Source organism: Hyperoodon ampullatus (genome assembly GCF_949752795.1).
Source record: "Hyperoodon ampullatus genome assembly, chromosome: 12".
Lineage (NCBI taxonomy): Eukaryota > Metazoa > Chordata > Mammalia > Artiodactyla > Ziphiidae > Hyperoodon > Hyperoodon ampullatus.
The window spans coordinates 75,356,166-75,382,724 of record NC_136925.1 but is presented as its reverse complement, the minus strand read 5'-3'; the positions used below and the strand labels follow the sequence as shown (position 1 = coordinate 75,382,724).

Genomic DNA, 26,559 nt, shown 5'->3' with positions numbered 1-26,559 from the left:
TTTGCATCTTTCTGGGTTAGAAAAGATGTCTGTGGACTCCCATAGTATTAATAATTGGGGGTGGGGGGGAAGCTTGCTTTTTATTTGAACATCATAAAAATGCTTAGATTTGTTCCCTTCCATTTACTATTTGTACAGCTAATGTGTTGGTACCAGCATGTTCTCAAATTGTAAGATCCTGGAGAGCAGCATTTGGCCCTATTGGGCTAATTTGTGATTTTCCTGTTTAGAAGGGCCTTGAACATACACGTTTGATAATGAGAGTGCTTCTTACAAGGTTTTGGTAAGATCCAGGAAACTCATATTATCATGAGAATCAAGAGGATGTTTCTGGAGTTACTTCTTCATTATTAATAACGGACAACCTTCAGGAGGTAGTTAAACCATTCATTTCATCAAGTTTCTTTAAAATTAATTGAGGAAATTGATTCTAATTCCCACTCCTGGACTGTCTGCAGAGTGCTGCTTCTGTTTCTGGAGCTGCTGGATAATTCTATCTGAATGTCCAGCTATCATGTCAAACTCAGTACGTCTGGAATTTAATTTACTCGACCCCTATCTATTTGGCCTTCCTCTTGATTTTCCCAGTTCAGGTGATGACACCAGCATTTTCCCTCTGTTTTTGAACCTCTTTAACTTCCTTTTTTTCCAGATACTTCATATTGAATCATCTTAAAACAACATAGATTCTTTCATTAGAATATCCTTCATTCTATTCCTTTTTCCCATTTCACAAATACCAAAGTTCAGATTTTTAGTATGTCCAAGGTATGTGAATATCAGCCAAATTCATCCTCGTGCTTTTAGTTGCTCCCTTCTCTGGTCTCTCCTAAATGCCTCTAGCAGATTAATCTTAATTAAAGACTGTTTTATCATATCTCTCCCATGACTGAAAAAATGTAATGGCTTTGTGTTGCTTAAAGCAAACTGATCCTAACCATCCTTTCATTCCTGTATTTATTCATTGAGTGACTCATGTAATATGAAACCTTGATTTGTGCCTTGCCTTTGGGAGACTCACAGTCAGTAAGAGAAAGACACACATACACAAATACAAGCAGACCTCAGAGATTTTGAGGGTTGGGTTCCAGATCACTGCAATAAAGTGAATATCACAATAAAAGGAGTCACACGAATTTTTTGGTTTCCCAATGCATATAAAAGTTATGTTTACACTATACTGTCATCTATTGTTCACAATAGCATTATGTCTTAAAACTGTACCTGTCTTAATTAAAAAATACTTTATTGCTAAAAAATGCTAACCATCATCTGAGCCTTCAGCGAGTAATCCTTTTGCTGGTGGAGGGTCATGCCTCAATGTTGATGGATAACTGATCAGGGTGGTGGTTGCTCAAAGTGACAATTTCTTAATATAAGACAACAATGAAGTCTGCTACATCAATTGACTTTTCCTTCAACTTGAACAATCAGAGGCTACTGTAGGGTTATTAATTGGCCTAAGTTTAATATTGTTGTGTCTCAGGGAATAGGGAGGTCCAAGGAGGACAGAGACTGGGGAACAGCTCATCAGTGGAGCAGTCAGAACACAACATTTATCAATTAAATTCACCACCATATATGGGTGCAGTTCATGATGCCCCAAAACAATTACAATAGTAACATCAAAGATCACTGATCACAGATCACCATAACAAACATAGTAAGAATGAAAAATTTGAAATATTGTGAGAATTACCCAAATGGGATACAGAAACATGAAGTGAGCAAATGCTGTTGGAAAAATAGTGCCAATAGACATTCGATAGAGGGTTGCCACAAAACTTCAATTTGTAAGAAACGCAGTATTTGCAAAAAGCAATAAATCAAAGGGCAGTAAAACAAGGTATGCCTGTACCTGCAATCCTAGGCAATGGGAACAAAGTACAGTCATCCCTCAGTATCCTCAGGGGATTGGTTACAGGATCCCCCTCAGATACCAAAATATGTGGCAGTTCAAGTGCCTTATATAAAATTACCATAGCGTTTGCATATAGCCTACACACATCCTCCAGTATACTTTAAATCATCTCTAGATTATTCACAATACCTAATATAATGTAAATGCAAATAGTTGTAAATACAATGTAAATGCTATGCAAATAGTTGGCTGGCACAAGGAAAATTTGCTTTTTGGAACTTTCTGGAATTTTTGTTAGTATTTTTTTTTTTTTTTTTTTTTTTGCTGTACGCGGGCCTCTCACTGCTGTGGCCTCTCCCTCTGTGGAGCACAGACTCAGGACGCGCGGGCTCAGCGGCCATGGCTCACGGGCCCAGCCGCTCCGTGGCATGTGGGATCTTCCCGGACGGGGGCACGAACCCGTGTCCCCTGCATCGGCAGGCGGACTCTCAACCACTGTGCCACCAGGGAAGCCCTTTGTTAGTATTTTTAATCAGGGGTTAGTTGAACCCACAGATACAAAGTGCTGACTGTAATACAGAGAGCCAAGAAGAAAGAGAACTTCTGCATTAACATCAGAGGTTTGATGACAATCATCACTTTGACTAGGACAAGAAGAAATTTTACAGGTAAATCCGGAAAGAAATTCCTAGCAAAGAAATGGGATGGTCATGTTTGAATAACAGTATGTAGTCCAGTGTAGGGGGTCTACCTCAGAAGTAGAAACGATGACTTTAAGACAACCAGAAAGATAGGCTAGGACAAGACTGGGGAAATCCTTGAATGCTTGGTTGTCTAAGGATTATTCCATGGGCCCCAGAAGTCATTAAAGAATTCTGTGCAAAGTATTGTTATGATTAGTGATTTGTTAATGTTAATAGACTGTCAGTGTGCAGACAGGTTTGGAGGAAGGAAAACAAATGAAGGAAGTGACTTAGATGAAGAAGGAAAAATTAAATTACTGCAATGATCCTGGTGAAAGTTAATGGGGCAAACTCTAAGTAGTGGGAATTGGATGGATAGACATTAAAGAGATAGACCCAACAGGATTACACAACAGCTTTGATGGGAACCATCACAGGGAAGGACTGCAAAGTGAAAAGATGAGGATAACTAACTCCAAGCTTTTAAGTGTAGATGCCTGAGGGAACGGTGAGGGAACTGATATAAAAGTAGTTACGAGGAGTGGCTAGTGTCAGGGATACGTAGGCATCACTAAGAAGCAGGGTTTGCACGGGAGCTAAACTTGGAAGATATTTACATAACTGTTATACTGCAGGTCTTAAATACTGTTCCCTAGGGCTACCATAACAAAGTACCATAAATGAGTAACTTAAAACATCATAAAGTATTGCCTCACAGTTCTGGAGGCTAAAAGTCTGAAATCAAGGTGTCAGCAAGGCCATGCTCCCTCTGAAACCTGTAGGGAAGAATTACTTGCCTTCTGGTGTTTGCCAGCAATCCTTGCTGTTCCTTGGCTTGTAGATGCATCACTTCAGTATCTCTTTCCATCATCTCATGGCATTATCCTCCCTGTCTCTCTGTCCAAATTTCCTCTTCCAATAAGAACATTAGTCACCATACTCTAGTATGACCTCATCTTAACTAATTATATCTGCAACAACCCTATTTCCAAATAAGGTGACATTCTGAGGTACTGGGGGATTAGGACTTCATCATATCTTTTTGGGGGGGACACAATTTAACCCATAATAGATATGTATGACATTGCTTAGGAAACTGGGTGGAGAAAAGGATGAGAAGGTGAAAGGAACAGAGGTTGCAAACTCTGTGGAATGCCTGCTTGTAGAGAGACGAAGAGGGAAAATAGAGAGGCAGAGAGAAGACAGCAAGCCCTCTGTTCTTTCACAGCTGAGTTACCCAATTTCCACTGTGCATTTCTTGGTTTACGCTATTTCACATTTCTGGAATTCTTCTCCAAACTTCTTAATGCCTATGAATATCCTCCAATTCTTTCCAGGCCTATATCAAATATACCACTTGCATTAACACTTCTCTTGCTAGCCTCCTTACCTGATGAAATAACTCTGTTCTCTGAAGCCCTCCAGCAGGTTTTATCTACTATTCTTTTGACTTCTTGCCATGTTCTATCATTTAACAGACACGTGCCCACATGACTGTAGACATGGGAGTTATAGCAACAAACAGGGCAGACCAAACCAGAAATCAGCTCTCACTGAGCTTCCATCCAAGTTTGGGCAGGAATATTTGAAGGTGGCACCTGTTGCAGACAGATAATAATCAACCAAATGAATAAATTTAAAAGTTCATTAAGGGTTTAAGGGCCTTAAACAAAAATAAGAACGGTATTTTTTAAAAAAAATAGAGGCAAAGGTTTGTAGGGTTATTTTTGGTGGGGTAATCAGGGGAGACTTCTCAGAGAATGTGGTCGTGTAGAGAGACTGAACAAGAAGCCAGACAAGTAAAGAGCTGGGTGTTGCAAGCAAAGGTAAAAAGGAAACTGTATATACTAAGGTCCTGAGAAAGGAATGTGTGTCGTGTGTTGGGAGAAGAGAAAGATGGCCATCATGGCTGGATTACAGTGACGGGGAGAGAAGGAAGCAGGAATACGACCATGCAGAGTATTTTAAGGCATAGAAAGGAATCTGGACTTTAAGTGCAGTGAGAGTTTAAGACCATATGACCTGATTAATGTATCTAAAAGACCTCTCCTGCTGTCACTGTAGGGACATTTCCCCTGTAGGGAAATGTGGAGACAAAAGACTTCGTATTTTGGGGTGCATGTACTACCAGGATCAACTCTGAGATGTATCTCTGAAAGGACTCCAGAGATAAGACAGTTTTGTAAGGAGAGAGCAGCCTCCACGTCTACCCCATCCTCTGGCCTTTTCTAGACAGGGGCGCATAGGTCAAGACAGAAGGCGACTGGAAATGGGAAACTTAGCTTAAAAACTCACCCATCTTGGGCAAACAAGAGTGAACTCCTAAGCACAAAAGAACTAAGTTCTCTTTTCACAGACCAGCTGAACGGGCCTGAGGTTCTTTAGAAAGTCAGTCTCTGCTTACCCCTGGCAGCTGTTGAAGGAGCTATCCAGGGTGCTGGACTCTCACCCTGAAGCTTTCTAGGGCCTGGTGGGTAAGGACATCAGTCATCCTTGTGGGACCTAAGACCCCCACTGTGCTGAACCATAACCAGACTCCACCCTAATACCATGTCCTTCTGGCCTTAGCTAACCTTTAAGTCAACATGGGCCTGGGCCATATCTGTAAAGCATAGTGTTAAGCATCTTCCATAGGTGCCTTAGAAAGAAAATATAAAGTGGCAGTGCAGCTAGGAGTGTACAGATAGGTTTGAGCCTCCACTGTGCCTCATGACCATTTATAATATAAGACCATAATATGATCTTTACAATATTTATTTGTAATATTATGACCAAGCAGTGAGCTCCATGGAGTCTTTTTTCCTTGGAATAATGTTCAAAGGTAGTACTTGGCTGCTGAACCCATAACCAAATCTGCTTATGTAACTCATCCAAGAGTCTCTACCTACAACACATCTTAAGGAACACTGCTCCTCTACCTGCAATGATTAATAAATTCACAGAATATCCAATTTCACACATCTCCCTTAAATCGTGTCCTTGACTTCACTTTAAAAAAAAAAAAGTACGTTCAACTGGAGGCCATTATTCAATTTCTTGAGTAATCAAGTTCATACACTAGGTAGGGGATGAAAATTTGTATGCTTTCAAGTCAAACACTTTACCTCTTCAACTAAACACTTAGAGCACTAGAGTAATCTGATGGATACTCATTTCTAGCTCTCTTCTTAAGCAACAAGAAAAACAGGAAGAGCTACAGCATCTTCAGAACTTTCTACCTGCAGCATGTCAGACCCTTCACTGTCCTTAAATAGGTTTGAGGGGCAGCGTGATTTATAAAGAGTCACAGAAGTTCAGTAAAACTTTTTAGTTCCAAGCTATCAAGACTATGATGAGAAAGACTCTATTGCTCTGCTGTTTTCCTTTTATATACACAAAAAAATCAAATAGATGGAAACGCCATTAAAGTCAAAAGGAAATAAATTACTTTGTTTTTACACAGTCTAAGAAGAAATATATGGCCCAGGAATGTCTTTGAGGGTATATTAGTTTTGTTAATTTTTATTCACAGAACTCCCCAAACTCTGTCTTACCTCCTGGTCTTTACCCGCATACTCAGTCCCATTTTCACATGATTGAACACTCAACCTGCCCTTCTTCATTTTGCTCACTTGCAAAATTCTCCAGACAATTTTAAATCAGGAAACTTTCTCTGAGAGCCTGACTCAAGCCCCACCAGGAAGAGGTGAAGTTTGGACTCCTGTAAAATCTGCACTCACCCTCATCTTGGTACTTATCACACTGTAATTTAATTGCTGGTTTATTTGTCCATCTCTCCCACTACCTTTAAGCTCTGTGGGGGTAAGGACTATGTCTTTACTGTAATTGTATCTCCAGGACCTCACACAGTGCTTTGCTTAGCAGAGGCATTCAATGAACAAATTAATAAATTAGTGAACTTTATAATTTTTAAGGTTCCTCTCTACCTTTAAAAATTAATAACTCTGCCTTGTTTCCAGGCTTCCTGCAGAACTTTGGACTCAATAGTCATCTCATTTAAGAAATCTTCTATAAATGTCTTCATACCATGATAAGTAAGAAGTTTCTGAAGCCACATAGAAATTGCATTTGTAAGCAGTTTATATGTACAACTTTATATAGTATAATGAAATCCTACTATTTAGTCTGTACATACAAGTTAGAAATCAGATACATATTTTAACTATCAAAGAGTAAGCAAACATTTTTTGAATATTTGAACTTGAGATAAAGCCATATCAACAAAATATTTTTTTATACACTTACATTTACTTCATTTAATTTTTATAAGTATTTTTTTCCTGTGTTTTTTGTTCCGATGCCTTAACGCCTAGAGACAATACTAAGTTCAATGTGGTGTTACACAGCACACTCCTAAATGCTGAACACACGTGAAGAAAATAATGTGTGAAAATACTGTCATTGTTCCTTGGAGGAAGATAGTTTCTACCTTCAATCTCAGTCTTTTTACATTTATAACTGACAATATCTTCTTTTCTTATATTCATCTATTGTCTTCCCTATCTGTATCATAGCACAGCACTTTATACTAACTTACTCTCTAATACTATCATGAGAACGTGTACCTTTGCCTCCCCAAATAAATTTCCCAAACAAATTCTAAATTTTGTGGGATTATGGATTACTTCTTACACATATTTTTATTTCCCTCAGACTATCTAGCACAGGTATGGAGTAAGTTCTCAATAAACATGAAAGACAAAATGTTAGATTTGGAAACCATCAATTCTCTTGTCGTACATTAAATCGGGAGTCAGCAACTTATGGCCCACAGGCCAGTCCTGGTCAGTTACCTGTTTGTGTATATAAAGTTTTACTGGCACACACCCATTTATTTACACAGTGCCTATGGCTCCTTGCAGGCCACAATGCCAGAGTGAGTAGCTGTCACAGAGACTGCATGGCCTGCAAAGCCTAACTGGTTACTCTCTGGTCCTTTGCAGAAAAACTGCTGACCCCTGCTCTAAATCATTTTTACAGATGAGGGAACTCAGTCTCAGATAAATGACTTGTCCAAGTTTGTAGTTGAATCTACCCACTAAATCTACCTCTATCAGATGATTTTTCCATACCAGATTAAATGCTTGATAAAAATAATGGTATCTTAGATTATATAAAATTAAGTGAAAAGAAGAATCACAAATGAAGATGGCTGTCAAAAGACCTTTAAGGGCTTATACTAAATTAAACCAAAATACAAATATCACTTTTCTAATTAAGATAGTATTAATATCTGCTAGTAAAATTAAATTATCTGTGTTGGTATGTATCTATATACAAAAGTCCACTATCATATAATATTATAAATTTTATTAAAATTCTAATAAAAAAGTCCCAGTCTTACAATAGATTTCTAAAAGATGTGGAAAGTAATAGTTGTCCAAAAAAAAGTGCTTTTAAAATGGACCAAGTTGACCTCACATGCTACTCTATTAAGATATGAATAGCCTTTAAAAAAATCCATCCACTGGCACTGAAAGGAAAAATAAATAGTGTGTATCATCCCCCAGCTTTCACCCCACATCAGGGCAGTGAAGAGCTACAGCAAAAAGTCCATGAGAATAGTGATTCATTCTCTATTCAAAAGTGTCTGAAATCAGTACCTATTAATTTAGTAGACTCTGGTTTTCAACAAGTTACTTCAGTCTCAATTTCCATAGAAGGAATCACACAAAAACTCCATCAGAAATATTCTTAGTATTTATATACTAAACTTTGTTTAAGCTGAAAAGATAACGGAATAAGAACAGAGAAAAATGGTCCAGTATTAAAACAAAAGGTTAATCCAGCTAGTTTACACCGCTGTCAGATCTCTGTTTTTGTCAAAGGATCTTTAACATAGATATTTTAGGTAGTAAAAATGATTGTTTCTCCCAGTATATCCTATATAGACAATATAGGAACAATATAGACACTCCTAGAGTAGAAATGAAATGTAGCTGGCAGTCTATCAGAGAAGCTGCACTTGGAAAACTGTATAAAAGAAAAGGATTGAAGCAGACATTGCAAATGACATGAATGAAATCTTACAGGTGTATACTTAATAACTGCTTGATACAGGTAACGCATCCCTTATTACAAGTCACCAGCCATTGAATCTTCTCATTTTAGCAAAAGGTCATGTCATCCATTGAGACAACAAAGAGATGGAAGAAGAGCAAGAGAAGAATGAGTTAAATTAGAATTGGTTTGGAGCAAAGATCAGAATGCTTATCTGCGCAAAGCTAAGCTGGAGAAATAATTATATATGGATAATTAATATCACACTACATCACATAAGCCTAGTTGCCTACAACACATAAATATCCACCTGCCATCCCCCAATCATGGCATGGACAACATCTCAGAGACACAGCTATTGAAATCCTCTTCCTCTAGAGTTGCTCAAGACTGTTGGGATCTTGCCAAATGGAGGAAGCATAATGACTCAGCCACAACTGCCCTGACATTTGCCAATTCCTTCTCCTGGGATCTTGTCTCTTCTCCGTGTTTCTACCATAGATACTAGTGGACCTACTAGGTATAAGTGTTTTGTACAAATGGCTGATCATATGCCTTCCTCTGTTGCTTCCCCTCTTAGGATTAAAAAATGGGATAAGTTGTTTTCAACACACTATTACCTTGAATACTTCTCTTGAAGAAGGCCTTACAGCCCTCGCAAGACCAAACTCCATAATGGTAGCCTGAGGCATAGTCATTGCACACTGCACAGTAGCGAGTCTCCTTGGCAGATTCCATGGCCATGCTTCCCTTGTCACTGGTGCTGGCCAATCTCTCTCTGCCACCCTGGCGTCGATTATCTGAATTTGGCCTGGGGAAAAAAATAGGAGAAAAAAACAAAAAAACAAAACAAAAAAAAAACACAGTGAATCCATTAACATTAGAAAAGCAAAGCATGCACTCTCCTCTAAAGAATAAGAGGGCTTGGAAGATGTAGCAGATCCACTTTATTCTGACATTTTGAAATAATGAATCATAATGTAAGCTAATCTTTCATTACCTCTTGCCGTCTGTTGCAGCAAAAGGGGTTTGCCTATTATATTAACCTTCAGGGGAAATTGTTTATTGCAAACTTTCTTAAAAAATGGACTTCCTACACCAGAATATATTATCCAGAAAATGACAAAATGAAATTAACTGGTTTCTAATAGACTTATTGATTTTTTTAGGGATTCTCAATTAACCCAGAACCATTAGAGACCAATGCTCATTCCAATTCTAGACCACACTAAGGGCCTTTAGAAAATGGAGACAAAGCATAAAACAGCTGGAACATTTGAAAGTCAGATGAACTGATGAGCAACATAGAACATGTATAGAAAGATAATTCAAAATTTTACATCACTGTTACAAGGTAACCCCAGGTATCAGTTGTTATGACTTGACTGTAATTTGAGGATACTAGTCAATATTCAGTATTCCTCTTCAAGAACGTGTAGAATGAGAACAGAGGAACACAAATGATTACACCAACCTTGAAAATTTTCAGGGAGGAAGCATATCTCAGAAAAGAATCTGAGAAGGCACACTCAGAAAGTTCTGGGAGAACCAAGGAAATGGGGAAGCAAAAAAGCTTAAAGAAGTAGAAAGCTTTAAGAAGGAGAGTGTGACCAATCGTGTCAAAGGTGCAGAAAAGTCCAATAAAACCAGGACTGATAAAATGAAGTTGGATTTGACAAGGAGGACACTTAGCAAGGAGTTTCAGTAGACAGTACAAGCCAATCCAGTGGGTGGAGAGTGGATGGAACGTAAGGAAATGAAAATGAGTGAAGGCCATTCCTCTGAGAACTTGGACGTGAATGGGAAGAGAAAGAGATAGGGTTGTCACTAAAGCATATAAAGACAAAAAGGCGTTTTTTGAATGGAAGGGGCCTGAGAAGGCCTCATGGAGACTGAAGGGAATGGGCCAGTAGGGAGGGAATGGTGGAAGGTACGGAGAAGGGAAAACAGAACAAAGTCAAGAAGGAAAGTCAAGCAGTTGGGATTAAAGAAACAGGTAGAAGGAACAGCCTCACTGAAGACACCTTGAAGGAGACAGGGAGCAAAGAGGTAAGGAAAGGAATAGATGAGACTAAGTTTGTGTGTCTCATCGAACCACGCACAGGAGCAGAAATGACACCGACCCAGGATTGGCTAGGCATGTGCAACAGAATAAAGGTGGTATGAGAGAACTGGGGAGTATATAGCCAGAGCCCAGCACAGTGCCTGCAATGTAGACGGCACTCAAGAATACCTTGAAATGAATGGAGTGTTCCAGGGTATATAAGGGGGAAAAAAAAGAAGTAGAAAAATATTGGAGGGAAAGATGGAATGAAGCCTACGACATTTAAAAACAAAAACAAAATAAGATGAGAAAAAGTGAATTGAAGATAGAGCTGCCAGAGTCTCTCGGTTAAGGAAGCTCATGCTTCCTGCTTTCCACTCCCCGCCCAAATAACCAGACCACCCTGACTGTCCCCGCTCCTTCCCTTCACAAGCCTGCCTTTCCTTTTAGCTCAAATTGTACAACCCTTCCCTGCCCTTCTCACTCATCAACATCGCCCACAATTTTGCGGCAGTGGCTCTCAAACTACATTTGCCGTAATAGTCACAAAATAAGGAGCTCCTTGGGTTGAGTGCATCTGACTTTGCCAGTTTGTTCCATTCTAAATGACTTAGCTCTTAGGTTGGCAGCCATAAACAGGAGACTTTTATTTTTTTTAATATCCTTAGAGAGAGCTGCCTCACAGTTTTCAATTCTAGTTCATATTCGGTTACCCATCTCCTTCCATTTCATCACCATGCCGTCAACGCCCCCCCAAATAACCTCAAATCTTTCTACTGTTTGTTTACTAAGGTCTCATGCGCGATTCAAGTCAGCAGGTAGCAGCTGTGAAGATTTCACTACAGAAGCTTAGCACCTGGGGAGGGAAGGGGTGGTGAGCAAGCTTGACATTGACAGATTCGATGTCTTATAAACCTTATTAGTATCGACCCTCGGGAAGCAGCTCAGCACCTAACACATAGCAAGCATCCAATACATGTTTGTTGAATGAATGAATGAATGAATGAGTGAGTGAACAGTATGTGCATGGGCAAAAGTTCCAAGGTGTCAAGTATCCTCCATCCATCCCTGCATAATAAAATACCGTATTTTTTTTAAATTGTGGCAAGGTAAACATAATATAAAATCTGTTACCTTAACTGTTTTTAAGTGTACAGTTCAGTGATAAGTATATTCATACTGTTGTACAACCGATCTCCAGAAATTTTCCATCTCACAAAACTGAAACTCTTTACCCATTAAACAACAACTCCTCATTTCTTCTTCCCCCCAGCCCCTGGCAAACTCCATTCTACTTTCTGTCTCTATGCATTGGTACTCTGGCTACTTCATATAAGTAGAATCATATAGTTTTTGTCTTTTTGTGACTGGTTTCTTTCACTTAGCATCATCCATGCATGAATTCCTCTCTTATCAGCCACTCCTAATCCCCACACGCTGGAAATAACGTATCCCTGTTCTGAACTCGATAGCAGGTTTTTCTTTACTTCTCTTCAGCTACTTACTACATTATCACTCCTTCAATTGTACATCCTCATCTTCATTGCTGTCCACTAAGTTCCTTGTGTCTTATCTTTGGAACGCTGAGCGTTTATAGCACAGAGCCTCTTCCAGAATAGGAACTCGGTAAATATTGATATCAAACGAATTAAGCAATGACTGAGTCAATAATATAACAATTTTCAAAACAGTATAAATAGGATATGCAAATACTGTTTTAAGAATATGGGTAAAAGATGTAAGAGCAAAAGCCCATTTTCCCCAGATCTAGCAGAGCTGTATGCTGTTGGCAAAATGCCTTTCATCCACACTTTACCTTTAAGATGGCCCTGGAATACTGAAAGTCTACTGTAGACATAGGGCATAAAATCAGAAAGCTTCTGAGAAGAAGAGCGGGGAAATTACACAGGTCATGTTTCCTCTCCATAAAGCAACTTTTTTATCCAGATGGGAAGTTCACATATATAACATTGTCAGTAATCATTCTGGCTCAGTCCTGCTTGATGAAGACTCCCAGACCAGGGGTGCATAAAAATGAATATAATCCAGATCAAGCAAAAAGGCAAGTGAGATCATCTCATGGGTTGCAAAGCCCTGCGGCACCTTGAAATGCGATGCTCAAGGCTGTCTTGAGAGTCAAGCCAAGCTCACTTGGCACAGCTGCATCCAGATAGAGATCTGTGTCCTCAGGATGCAGACTCACTTGGCCCCATTATCTGCGGTGGAAAGGATCAGAGAGGGAGGTGCCCATGTCTGGACTCAGACCAACACACAAGGGTGGCTCAGGCACCAACCCAAGGTTAGACCAGTCCCCAGGGATAAGCCTACTTACAGGTCCCGGACTCACCTCTTCCAGCTGTCCTCTGTCTGGCCTTGCCCGACTGCAGCTGTCATAGACCCGGAACCTTTAGCCTCACACCTCTCTAGTAGGAAGTGCTTACATTACATTTGGGGCAATCTTTCTTCCTCTCCCTCTGCCTCAGAGGCCCTTTGGCTTCTCCTTATTTCCGCAGGACCCACATTAACTACTCTCATTAACTACCTTTCATGTTCTAAATGTCTTCAGGTTCTGCCTTCCTAATAAGAGGCTTTGGATAAAAGCCTTTTTATCCATTTGGATAAAAATACCCTCTCCCTTTATCCTATGTGAAGATTTAACTAACTCTTTTGCCAAATTGCTAAAACGTTTCCCTTTTTGTAAAACTTGTCTCCTATTCTCACTAAATTGTCACCAAATTGAGTGAGTTTCTCATCCTGGACACTTCTTCATAAGACATAGATAAGAAGTTGACTAGTCTATTAGGCTACATATTAAGAGATTAGATGTTCTTTAGCCCTACAGATACTTTTAAAGATTCTCTGAAAAGAAGTCAGGCAGAAGCTTGAATGAGACAGGGAGGGATGTTCTGCATCAGTGACTTAACACATTGCAACTCTGAGGCACACAAGTGACTAAGGAATGGAGTAAAGTAATGGCAGGAAAAAGAATGGCAGAAGCTGGAGAGCATCAAATAACAAAAGACACCACCACTGCACCTATGGAAACTAGAAACTCAACTCATTAGATTTAGTTCCATTTTCATTATATCAGTTTGACAACTAGATATTTCCAAATGGATGCCCCACTGATATTACATATTCACTATGATTAAGAGAGATGTCAGAAGGCATTCATATTGATGTCAGAGAGTGGACTCTCTTGGACCAAGTAAAAACAGAGCCCATTAAAAAGTATTTGCCAGGAAGATTTTCATTAATCAAAGGAAAAGTTTGAAGCTCAGTGTAACCAAATACTCTTGTTTTTCTAACCACAAATCATGGTACCAGCCATCCAAAAGCACTATTCCCCTGATTAGCCAAGCATTTAAAATTTTTTTTAGAGCCTTGGTTTCTAAAGGCAACATTTTTTGCAAAGTTAAAAGAATCAACAAATATCCACTCCCTAGAAATGTGGGGGTGATTAAGTGCTAGTGGAACAACTTCATGACGTTCCCTCACCAATCAAATCCCCGAAGTTGTGAGCATTCAAAGTTCCCTGAACTTTCTTTTCATGGCATTTACCATAATTTCCAGTCCCATATTTGAGGCATTATTGACAAATATATGTTCCCTGTGGTAAACAGTAAATTCCATGAAGGCAGGGACCATGTCTCATTTGCTCCCAATTTTAACTGACACACAGTAGGTCATTAATATATATTTGCTAAATGTACCTCCTACATCTAAGCTATCATCAAATTCAGTCCATCATTTCTTCAAAACACAATGCCTATCCTTCTTTGCATCCCTGGTTTTCCTCATTCTCACATAAGAGACCAATACTCCATGTCTGAATTACTAGAATTAAAGTCCTATCTCCCATCATTCCTCAAACTCATCCTGCCAACCACTGCCAAAAGAATCATCATAAAAGACAACATTCATCTCTCAATAACTTCTCATTGCCTATACCCGGGGATCATTACCTTTTTGGTGGGTCATGGACTTGTTTGACGATACAATGAAAATGCTGAAACTGTCTAGAAAACACATAAACACACTTTCAAACTTCTGCCTATAATTTTAGGGGAGTCATAAACCAGGAAAACTCAAGTTAAAAAATCATCAACAAATAAAATTAAGCCCAAGTGCTTGAATTCCCTGCTCCAATCAGAACTGGTCTCTTTGTAGCTCCCTGAGCAAAATTTTATCAAATCCACCTCTCACAAATTGCTCACACTATGCTCCCCACTTAGTCACCACCTCCCATCACCTACACATCTCAGCTGTCAGATAAAACCATGCTTCGCTTCCCATATTCCATAAGGCTTATCCTCCATATTCCAACTCACACTGGTTCAGCTTTAAATTCTTACAGCAGGTAAAGTCTTCACCACTTCTCTGGACACCCACTCAGATCTCACTGGCCACTACTCCACACCTCTATTTCCTCTGCAGGATTTTCTTCCCCCACCAGGCTCCTAAATGTCAATGTTCCTTGAGGTTCTGCCCCCAGCCCTCGGCTGTCTCAGCTGACAGCTCTTTGTGGGAATCTCAGCCATGTGTGTGAGCACAAGAAACTGCCGTCCCATACTCCTCTCCTGGTCAGCAGACCTAGATGCTAATTAGCCACTCTGCAGCTCTTCTTGAATGACCCTAAGAAACCTCAACCTTAATGTGCACAAAACTAAACTCAGGATCTTTCCCTAAAAGCCTGTTCTTACTCCTGTATTCCCAATTTTGGCCCTGTGGCCCATTGATCCACCTTAGGCGTTCAAGCATGCTGCTCCCCCTTCCTGGAAAAACCTTCCTCACCCACTGAATAACTCCTATTTATTCTCCAGTTCAAAGTTTAAACTTAAGTTCCTCCAGGGAGCTTTGCTGACCTCCAAGAGCTAGGTTAGATGTACCCTGAACTCCCCCTATTGTAGTAGAGGCCTTTACTCCCTATGATATTGTAATTTATAATAAGAAATATTATATAGTTGGTCTTCATCCCCATTCCTTGCACAGAGTTCCTAAAACCCTTGGAATTTCCTAAGTGATGAAAGCAACAAAGGTATCTCTTGTTATGTTAACATAGTGACTTTTGGACCCCATCTAGGGAGGAGGGTTGGTTGCCAGGGGAACCAGCCAAGCATTGAGGGTTGGAAATTTCAGCTCCACCTCCTGATTTGGGTGGATAGGGGAGGGGATGGAGGCTGAATCAATCACCAATGGCCAGTGATTTAACCATCATGCCTAGGTAATGAAGCCTCCATAAAAACCCAAAAGGAAGGGGCTGGAGAGCTTCTGGGTGGGTGAACACACAGAGGTATGGAGAGAGGGGTACACCTGGAGAGGGCATGGAAGCTCTGCACCCCCTCCCCATACCTTGCTCTATGCATCTCTTCCATCTGGCTGTGATCTAGTAAGTCAAGTGTTTATAATAAACCAGTAATCTAGTAAGCAAAATGTTTCCCTGAGTTCTGCGAGCCATTCTAGAAAATTAATCAAATCCAAGCAGAGGCTCATGGGAAACTTGGACTTAAAGCCCGTTGGTCAGAAGCACAGATGATGACTGGGCCTTGTGATCAGCATCTGAAGGGCAGTCTCAGGAGACTAAGCCCTTAACCTATGGGATCTGATACCATCTCCAGGGAGCAAGGGTCAAAATTGAGTTCATCGCTTGGTGGGATGTTAAAACACATACACACATACAGAATGCAGTCAGAATCATACTTTGCTATTCAAAACCCTCATGGCTTCCCACCACACCAAGAATAAAATTCAAAGGCCCAGCGCCATCTGTTCCCTGGCTGTCACTCTCACCTGGACTCTTCACACGGCTTCCCTCACTCACCAAGTTCCAAGCGCTGAAGTCGCTGCTGCGCCACAAAGGCCAAGTGCGTCCAGGTCTCGGCGCTCTTCTCCTGACTTGTTTCCTCCCTCCACTCAGGGTTTCTCACCTTCTCCTGACCTCTCTAAAGTAGCCTCCCAATTACCGTTCACCCTTTTGTATTGGTTTGGTTTTTCTTTATAGCGCTTAATGGCTACCCAACATCAAACCAAATGTTAACGTTTATTTACTGTGTGTCTTCCCCAAATGTAAGCTTCCTTTCCCCAAAACCTTGAAGAGAGCCTAGCAGAGAAATAATTGTTGAATGAACAAGTACATAAATAAATAATTGAAGCCGTGGACCCACATTTGGTTGTGTTCTGTTTAATTATCTACCCTTCCCCATACACTGTAACCTCCACCATGGCAGGGACTGCGGCTACCTTACTCACCATGGTCTCCCAGCTCATGCTCAGCACAGTCTGACACACAGGTAAGTGACTAAGAAACATCCGCCATCTGAATGAAGGTACAGACATGGTGAGTCTTCTTGAAAGTCTTCCCAACTCGCCTGTAACTCCCACATCACAACCCTATCCTCCACACCACAGCAAGAGTGAGGCAAAATGGACATGAAATCCTTTATGTCTCCTCAATGTCTATCATACGGCTTCTGAATCTTCTTCTTCTGGGTGGACCCCAGGAAAATACCCTTATTTACAGAAACACAGATTTTGCTTATAATTTTTGGGTGTTCATGGGCCCCCTGAAGTCCATGATTGGTCTCCTTAAAAGACTTCAGACTAAGAGCACCCACCCCAGGTCTATGGGTGAAATGCAGGCTCTTTAGTATTGACCATGATGACTTGGCCACTGTCCAGTCTCCAGCTCCGTCCCTCCCTTGAGGGTTAATTTTAAGTGTCTCACTTCCCCAGCCTGGCTAGCACATGTCTGGGCCTTTGTCCACACTGCCTCCTGTCTTAGCCAAAAAGCAAAAATCTCCTGAGTGAAAATGGCCCCTTCTCAGGTAGCAACCACTGAACTTCTCAATAGAATCAACATGCGCTCCTAGAGTATCACATATATAACTATTCCGAAACCCTCCTCATCATCATATGTGTTCACTGTGAGTCTCCAGGAAAGAGATCCTACTAGCGTCGCCTTTGCTTCCCAGTTTCCAGCACAGTAATGACAACTAGTAAGCGTCTGACAGTTGACTGTGGAATAAGGTTATATGCTCCATATTGTATGTCTTGCCTGCCCAACCAGGCTGTAAGCTTTTCAACAGTATGGAAACTATATTCTAAGTATTTTCTATCACCCCCAAAGCACCTGGTATGGTACTTTGCACACAGAAAGTACCCAATAAATACTTACTGGATAAATTAATCAGTAAAGAATTAAGAACAACTTTGCAAGAGACACAGCTGAATCTGTTGCAATACCAGAACACTGTATCAAGATAACAAGAAGCCAGTTATTGATGCCTGTGTGTGTACCAACATACAAATCAATTGGAACATGGTTTCTTGTGTACCTCCCTTCTGCTTTAAATATAAACAGGGATGGGCATAAGCTAGAGGTGGTTCGTGCCTTTGGCCAGAACTTACCTATGGGTATTTCTACTCTATGCAACTTTGTATTTGGATTTTAATATGGCCTTTATTTTTTTTCCATGGCAGTATAGAAATGTTCTTAAAAAGAATAAAGTTGACATAAAATGATAGAGTCTAGAGAGGGAAAATTCTGAATCTCATTCTTAGAAAAGCTACAGTTAAATAAGTCCTGGGCCACATTTGGGAAGCCCAGTAAAATAGGTGGTAGTTATGTTCTGCGGTAGGCAAGTCTGGATAACAAATATAGGTCCTTTCAACTTGGTTGGAAATTAAAGACTCTAGCTCATTTATACTGCTTACCTGAAAACTTACTCTATCTCTTGTCTCATATTACCCACTTAATAATTTTTATTTGTATTTGTTGTATCTTCCGGTTAATAAACAGAGGCAGATAATGTCCTTCCCTAAAAGGTACAAAAGAAAACTTCTTCCAAAAAATGGCTGGTGATAAATGCAGTTCACTTTGATTCCATGAAATTATCTAGGGAGAGAGTTATGGTTGCTATTTCAGCTTCTGCCCAAAGTTCAGACCACACCCTGGACTTCTGGAAAACCCAGCATGACCCTTGGTCTAGCAGCTGGAGGAGTAGGCAAGCAAATTTTCGCACAAAATTGATAGTTGTGGCAGGCATTATTTTAAGTGCTTTACATGGAACTAAATCATTTAACCCTCAAACTACCCCAAGCAGTACTATTACAACTGGTTGTTTTAAACATGAGGTAACCACGGTTCAGAGAGATTAGCTAACTCACCCAAGTCATCCAATAAGGAAAGGATGGTGTCAAGGACACAGGCAGTCTGATCCCAGAGCCCAGGCTCCCCAAAGAGAAGAGAGTCCTTGGGAACTGCACCCAACTCATCACAAGTCAAGGGCAGAGTATGTCACAATGGGAAACAAAATCATTACAAACAAAATCATCTCATTCCTAAACTCATAAATAGTAATCCTGTTAGAAATTGTCCGTAATTATTTATTACAAGGCCAATAATACTTTTTTAAGGGAAAATGCTAATTCAATTTCTAGTGCAAAGGTTAAGAACTCTGTTATGTTCCATGAAAACAGAGATAATGGAGCTGAGAGTCATACAGAAGAACGCGCTGATGAAAGTTTGAATATCTCCTAAAAATATGATTTCAGAAAACGCTTATTTTAACTCATCAACAAATAGAAAATAATATGTCATTAGTGCTTATATACAAGAGTCCTGAAATTCTTTATGCACAAAAACGTTAGCATTTGCCAGTCAAACCTTAAGTCTCTGTGAAATGTCAAGAGGTTTTCCCACTCATTTAAAAAAATATCTTCACCCCCAAATACAAGCAAGTGTTGATTTTCCACACTAATGGAAAACAAGAACAACCTGGCATAAAATTCCCTAAAAAACCCATTTAGCCAGTATCTTTTTATCTTTTATCAGTTACTAATGTATAACCAAGTGACCTGATTGGAGTTTCACCACCTCTCCTTTCTCTACTCTCACCAACCTGTTGCAAGTGCTAATGAACGGTGAGGATAAGAAGCCCAAAGTAAGAAGCAAGACATGGGGCATATGGGTGACACAAAGGAGCAAAGTCAGGAAAGAGCTGTGGTTTGACAGCACACCTTCTTAAAACAAGTCTGACTTGCAGTCTAATTTCCACAGAAAATAGGACACTATATCAGGAGAATAATCATCTACTCACATGCAGAAATATTAAGAAATTCATTCAACAGCACTGGGTAAGTATCTACTTATTACCAGCCAGGGAGCATCCTAGGACAAAGGACATATGCAAAAGGAGGAAGAACAATAAGGAGAGGAGGAACAGAAGGAAGAGAAGAAGGATAGCTTCTGTCCTAGGAAAGCAGACAACTCAAGGAGGAAGACTTGGGCCTTTGGGAAAAGGCACTCCAGGTACGGAACCCCAAAATACCAAACACAGTGCTGCTCTAACACTGGCCTCTGGTCTGCTTTTGAGTGTGATCCATAAATCATAAACTGATGATCCCATCCAAGACACAGGGACAATAAATCATCACATAAAAAGACCACACAAACATGTCTAGAATTGCAAATGGAAATTTTTACTTAAAAAAATTCTTTGGGAATCTGTATGTCATTAGGGGTAGCTTCACTGCAAATGTAATAAACTTCAATGAGGGAGGCAGGGTATTGTGGTGGAAAAATTCCACACTGAGTCAGAACTCCTGGGTTCTAGATAAAAAGCTGCCAATAATAGCTGCATGGCTTAAGCAAGTCACTAATCTCTTTGGGTCTCAGTTTCTTCTCTATCAAATGAGAGGTCTCAACTATGTTTTCTAAATTGCTTTCCAGCCTTTACGCTGGATGACCATGATTCTGACCCATGCCTCTAACCAACAATAACATCTATAACCAGCTAGAATTTCTTCAGTGGGTCTCGCCAGTGCACAGCCCATTTTTCAAAGCTCTTTCCCAAGAGTAATAAAATGTGTAAAAGATGAGTTTGTAAGAGGCCCTAGCACTGCATTTAAGCCTGCTCAGCACTCAGTCCCATGACCAATCAAAGAGGACAAACACCCATTCCATCAGAAGGAGCTGTCGGTGATGGACATTGTGTTTCTAACTGCCAAAGTGGCTTGCCTGCAGAAATGTCACTTCTCACTAACATGAGGCATGAGAAAACAGGAAGAAAAAAAATAGAGGGAAAGACAGACAAGAAATAGATAAACAAAGAAACAGGGAGGGGGACGTACATCTGTATATTTGACATATTCTTAGTTCACTGAGCTCTATTAACAATGATTGAGGTGGGAAGCTGGGTAGTAGAAAATATAGCTGAGATATCAAAGACAAAGGAGACATAATTCATCTACTGAGGCTCTGCTCAGTCAACACACATGGCTGGAGAGGGTTCTGAAACAAATAAACGATTCCAGAATAGAAGACAATTTGGATATGGCTTAAAATGAACAGAGGTTCTTTTGCACAGAACCTTTCTCGATAGTAAAGCCAAATTCTTCACCATAATCAGTGACCAGAGATGTTGACACCTCCGGGTAGGTATCAAGAGCTCTCTTAGATGCGGAAGTTAGAACTAACCTGCAGAGTTAGCCCTCTTTGATTTTCCAATCCATTCTACTGGAAGCAAGCTCCAAGAGCAGCCTATTCTTTTGCTGCTGATGCAACAAAGAAAAAAACATCTTGCTTACTTCTGAGAAGACACAGTAGATTGCTCTGTGGTGTAGCAATGACAATTGCAGATTATGTCATCCAGAGACCCTAGGAGCACATGGGACACCTACAGAGTCGCACACTATGTGGATCTCATGGCGAGATGAGATTGCGTTGGTGTGTGTGAGACACCCTACCAGGGACAGCGACTCTGGAACTTGCGGGAAGTTTTGGAGTTTTGACGTGCTACTGTTACCTCTTTGACTTAGGGTAACATATGCAAAGTGCTCTCTGCAATAGCTCGACTTTCTCCAGACTCATCTCCTGCTGCTCATTTACCCACCTTCCAGGTACCGCGTACTCCAGCAGCCAACTGTGTGCACTTCCTAACCTGCCATGCCTTCACTCTTCTCATGGCTTTGCTCTTCTCATGGCTTCGCTCTTCTCATGGCTTCGCTCTTCTCATGGCTTCGCTCTTCTCATGGCTTCGCTCTTTTCATGCCTTCACTGTTCTCATGGCTTCACTCTTCTCATGCCTTCGCTCATGTTGTTTTCTGCCAAGAATACCCTTGCCCAGCCCCTGTGATCCAGGAGAAATCCTAATCGCATCCTGACTCACTTCTTCCCTCTGCTATCTCTATACCTTGTAGCCACGTTCTCTCTGCCTCCCTGATTACAATAATGGTTCCACAGGTTCCATGCCCACTAGACTGTGGAAACCTTGTGAACAACATCTAATAATATATAGGAGGCAGCCAATTAATCTTTTGATTTCATTTAAATTAATTCAATTTAATAATTCACCTGAATTACATGGAGCTAGCTGCATGATAGCTCTTGAAATAATTAAAAATGCCTTGAGAGATTAGTAAATCCATCTTAATATACGTCCAATTGCCAGCCCAAATTTCTTCTAGAGAAGAATAGATAATAGAGCAAAAGAAATTTCAAGTTTGGGTAAGTCACTCCCCATTTACCAGGATTTTCTCAACCACCATCTAAGGGACTTTAGAATAAGTCACTTAACATGTGAGTAACTCTGTGACACTTTTCCACATTTGAAAATAGCAATACCAATATTTTCTCTAGCTAGGGAATTGACAGCATTGGATAATATTTACAAAAAGAAACTAAAAATCCTGAAGGCAGATGCTGATGTTAATCTTTAAAACCTATTTTGAAATACATACATAGTAGTGTTCCAATAAATGTATGACACTGAAAAGGATTTTAATTACTGTCTAATCCTTGACTCCTCCCACATACTACATCAAAACTGTCAGGAAATCCCAACAGCTTGACCTTGAAAGTATAAATCAATGCAAATTCTTGATACTTATAGAAGTACTGTTAACTTTTAAATATGCTAATCATAGTATAGTTGTGTTTTTTAAAAAATAGTCCCCATCCTTCAGACACACATACAGAAATATGTACAAATAAAATATAATTGCCAAAGCTGGGTGATGAATACATGAAGGATCCTTATGCTACTGCACGTCTGTCAAGGTTTGAAAACTTTCACAATAAAAACTCAGATCAGGTCATTCCGCTCTTCAAAACCCTCTGTTGGATCTCCCACTCATTCAGAGTAAAAGCCAGCACCCCGACAATGACCTGCAAAGGCCCTGTTCACTCTGACGCCTACACTCCTCTCCGTCCTCACCTCCAACTTGGTGCTCCACTCTGTCATCCCAGCCTCCCTGTCTCATACACACAGGGCACACTCCTGTCCCAGGGCCTTTTCACTGCTGTGACCTTGGCCTGAAATACTCTTCACTGAGATATTCTCATGCCCTTCCCTACTTCACATCTTTGCTTAAGTGTCGCCTCCCTAATGGAACCTTTCCTGATTGGTCTGATTTGTTTACTGGTCTGTTCCCAGTGCCTAGCATAGTGCCTGGCATAGAGTAGGTGGCCAATAAATATCGGTTGTGGAATGAATGAATGAATGAATGAATAAATGAAAGGGCAAACTGGGTCAGCCATCCGGTGAACCTAGGTGGGGGTCCTACAACATCAACAGGGTGAAGTAAGAGCATGTCTGACAGGCTGTATTGGTGACTCTAAACCAGACTAGCAAACAGTGATTTCAAATACTCCTTGGACCAACGGTCCAGTGTGGTACCCAGGAAGTCAGCAAAGTTAATGCAGCAAAGTTTTCTAGAGACTGAGTCTCAAGCAGCCAGGAGATCGATCCTCCAGATCCCTGAGCCAGCCCTGCACTCCACCAAGCAGTTGGCCACCGACACCGACTACCTGATCACATGATGGCCACCCCTGGGCATGCCGCCACCCCACACCCTCCAGAACATCCTGACACTCCTGAAGACCAAACCTAAGGAATAAAGACAGGTCACCAAAGGCCTGTGCTGTAGCCTCACCACCATCATGGCCGCCACACGGAGTTCAGGCTACTGACACCCCCAGACGCCTGGCTGAGGAGAAGGTCAGTGCTGGGCTTCTGAGGTCACAGCAACTCTCCAGAATGGATCTGTTCTAAAAATCCACCCAGGATTAGACAGAATTTGTTTTTAAAAGACTTGATTGATTTGTACCCTGGAAAAACAGTTGTAAGTTAGAGGAATGTTATTTATTAGAGAAGAATTTTCAGGTGATTTTTAAAATGATCTGATCTTGAAAACTGAATTAATAAATACTGTGAAATGAAGAAAAAAAAAAAAAACAGCTGCTCTGCTACTCTTTGGAAACATCAGTGTCTCAGGCCTCCCAGCACAGGCTGGCATGTTGTAGCCTTTGCATTTGCAGACTTGCCTCTCATTTCTGGACAGCAGCCTCTTGAGATTCCTCTGGTTTCTAGACAGTACCCTCTCATGGTTCTGTCTAGACAGTGCAGTCAGAAGCAATCTGAAATCTCTGAGGAAAAGGGCTCAGATTCCCAGTCACTACTCCACTTGCTCAGTCTTCTTACAAGACTTGGCCTTGGTCACAGGGAAGTCAATATTATACATTGTTATTACCCTTATAAGTGGTATTTATGACTTGTTATATTTCGTGTTGAAATACTCTTAACATAAAATACTGAATCATCTGCCGTAGTTCTGCAAGGTACAAGCATGCTGTGAAGCAGAAAACAATCAAACCAACCAAACTTCCATTTACTACCCTCCCATCCCCAGTGCTCTGTTCAAACCTGGCTCACATCCATTGGGGACAAAAATCACTCAGCTGTTAGCCAGTGGCCTCAGTTGCCGCCAGCTCAAGCGACAAGTTTCCCAAGCAGCTGAGAACCGAGTTCTAACTCTTCCTCCCACCAACCCTCCCCCCAACCCCAGCTATGCCTTGGCATGTGACTCTGGGAGTTCTTCAATGTCCTTGAGTTTGGGCTGAGTAAAAGGAAATGTTTCCAAAGACTTGGGACTTCTCACTCACACTTTGTTCCCCATGGTCTCACCAAAAAGACTTCAGAGAATTTCCCTCTAGAAAATTACACACGTACAGTTATCTGACCTATACTCAGAAGACTGTTGGAGCAATTACTTATCCCACAGACTCCCAGGCAGCTCCTTATTTCGCCCCTTAGCCTTGACTTCTTTACAAACCCCCTAGTATCCATGTATTGGAAGTCCCCCATGCCACACGCCATCCCTGAAAGCCCATTTGCAGCCATGCATTGAGGCCCCTCACACAGCACGCCATCTCCCAAGCCACCATAGCCAAGCTCAAGTTCTCCTGTATGGAGTCAGCCACCCCAACGTGCTAAAAACTAAAGAAATGGATGAGGGGGAGTGCAGATCTGTTCAATGCTTTATCTAGATAGGAGCTGTACATTTTCTTCTAAATCTTTCACGCTCTAGAAAGCATTTCAGAGAATAATTTTTCTAAACTATTTTCCGAAATCAATCAGAATGCTGCAAAAAGAGAATTCCCCCCAAACAACCAAAAAAAGTTCACTCAGTATACTACTCACTCACAAAATTATCTAACTAGGAGTTCTGATGACAGGTCTCTTTTTACTAGGTCCTTACTCTTTGATTTTCTCCTCACATAGAATTATAATATTGTAATATTACATTGTAATATTTTCCCTTGTACTTTGTCTATCTTTTCAGGTAACAGAATGAAGAGCTATATCATTCTGTATTTACTCTAAACCTATGTCCTTAATTATAATCAATAACGATGACAAAAGTTTAAGTGTACAGATTCCACATCGGCGTGCCTCCTTTCCTGGTAGGAAAAGGCAGGTGGACATCCGTGTTCCAGCTGGAAGAGAAAGCCATAAAACATAACCTTCAGCCTTCAAAAATGAAGCTCAGTAAACAGTCAGGTAATATGGCTGGGGCTACCAGATTTACCCAATAAAAATGCAAGATACCCAGTTAAGTTGAAGTTCAGATCAACAGCAAAGAATCTTTTAGTATAATATCATGTGGGACATAGTTAGACTAAAAGAGTTTTTTGTTATTTATCTGAAATTCAAATTTACCTGAGCATCCTATACTTTACTGGGCAATCCTAAATATGATGCTTTTAAGAGAAGGCAACAGAGATGCATGAGCCTGGCAGAAATGACAGAGTTGAGTCCAGGACAGTGGGAAAGGTTACACCACAGGCTTAACCATGCTTTTCTTGTCAAGAGACAGAAGTCTGCTTTGGACAAAATTAGGCAATTTTGAAGGTGCATTAACTATTGGGCCAATGGGATATCACATTAAATTAATGTTTACTCATTTACTAAAATTACATAGGAGTTTAAACTACTAATGTACCTTCCGATTCACATGGCTTAGATCACCACAGAGAAGCTCACTCAATGCTAAGTACGATCTAGCACCACACCATGAGGCACGTGGCCTTGAATTAATTGATCATTCTCACTTTCCATCCGCCAGCTGCTGCTCTCCTTCCTGTAGATCCAATTAGAAAGTTTTAGCCTATACCTTGAGAATATTAAAATGATCATATTCCAAGGAGAAATAGTGACTTAGAAAAAGTCACCATTGACCTAATTATCCTTTCTGTATATGCCAATAGCATCCCTGGGCTACAAGGAACCACCAGAATGCAGAATGCGGGACAAAAGCTCTCAAAATATCACTATGGAAGTTTTGTCCTCAACTTCTTAGTGAAAGTCATTTTGCTGAGAGGCTACTGATACCATTTTCACAACCAGAAGAAAATACTTTATGGTCTACAATTTTTCACAAAAGAGAAAAGAAATGGGAAGGGCAACCTCAAGAAATCTATAGTAACTTCTCCACTTCAAACTGTTGTTCTTCCCCACATATAAAAATCCTCCTTTCCATGAAAAAAAGTCATCAAATGTTAAAAAAAGTGTAGTTAATCCCTCCATGCTCTCTTTACAGTATTACTAACTGTAAGATTATTAACACATTCTTTTCATATATTTTAATTGACAATTCTAACAGTTCTTTAACTCATTAAAAAAATGAAAGTC

General features: G+C 40.5%; 1 protein-coding gene across 4 annotated transcripts in view; it reads right to left on the bottom strand.

Moving 5' to 3' along the window:
- Positions 1-26,559, bottom strand: part of ESR1 (estrogen receptor 1) — a gene marked incomplete at both ends in the record, with an annotated part of 276,707 nt that overhangs the window by 235,329 nt on the left and 14,819 nt on the right. For 2 of the 4 annotated variants that reach the window (XM_079716498.1, XM_079716497.1), the window contains one exon: positions 9,165-9,355. In XM_079716498.1, coding sequence (XP_079572624.1) covers positions 9,165-9,355 — 191 coding nt within the window. Of the gene's footprint in view, positions 1-9,158; positions 9,356-26,559 lie in introns of those variants that run through there. The other 2 variants (XM_079716496.1, XM_079716499.1) reach the window with 2 other exon arrangements.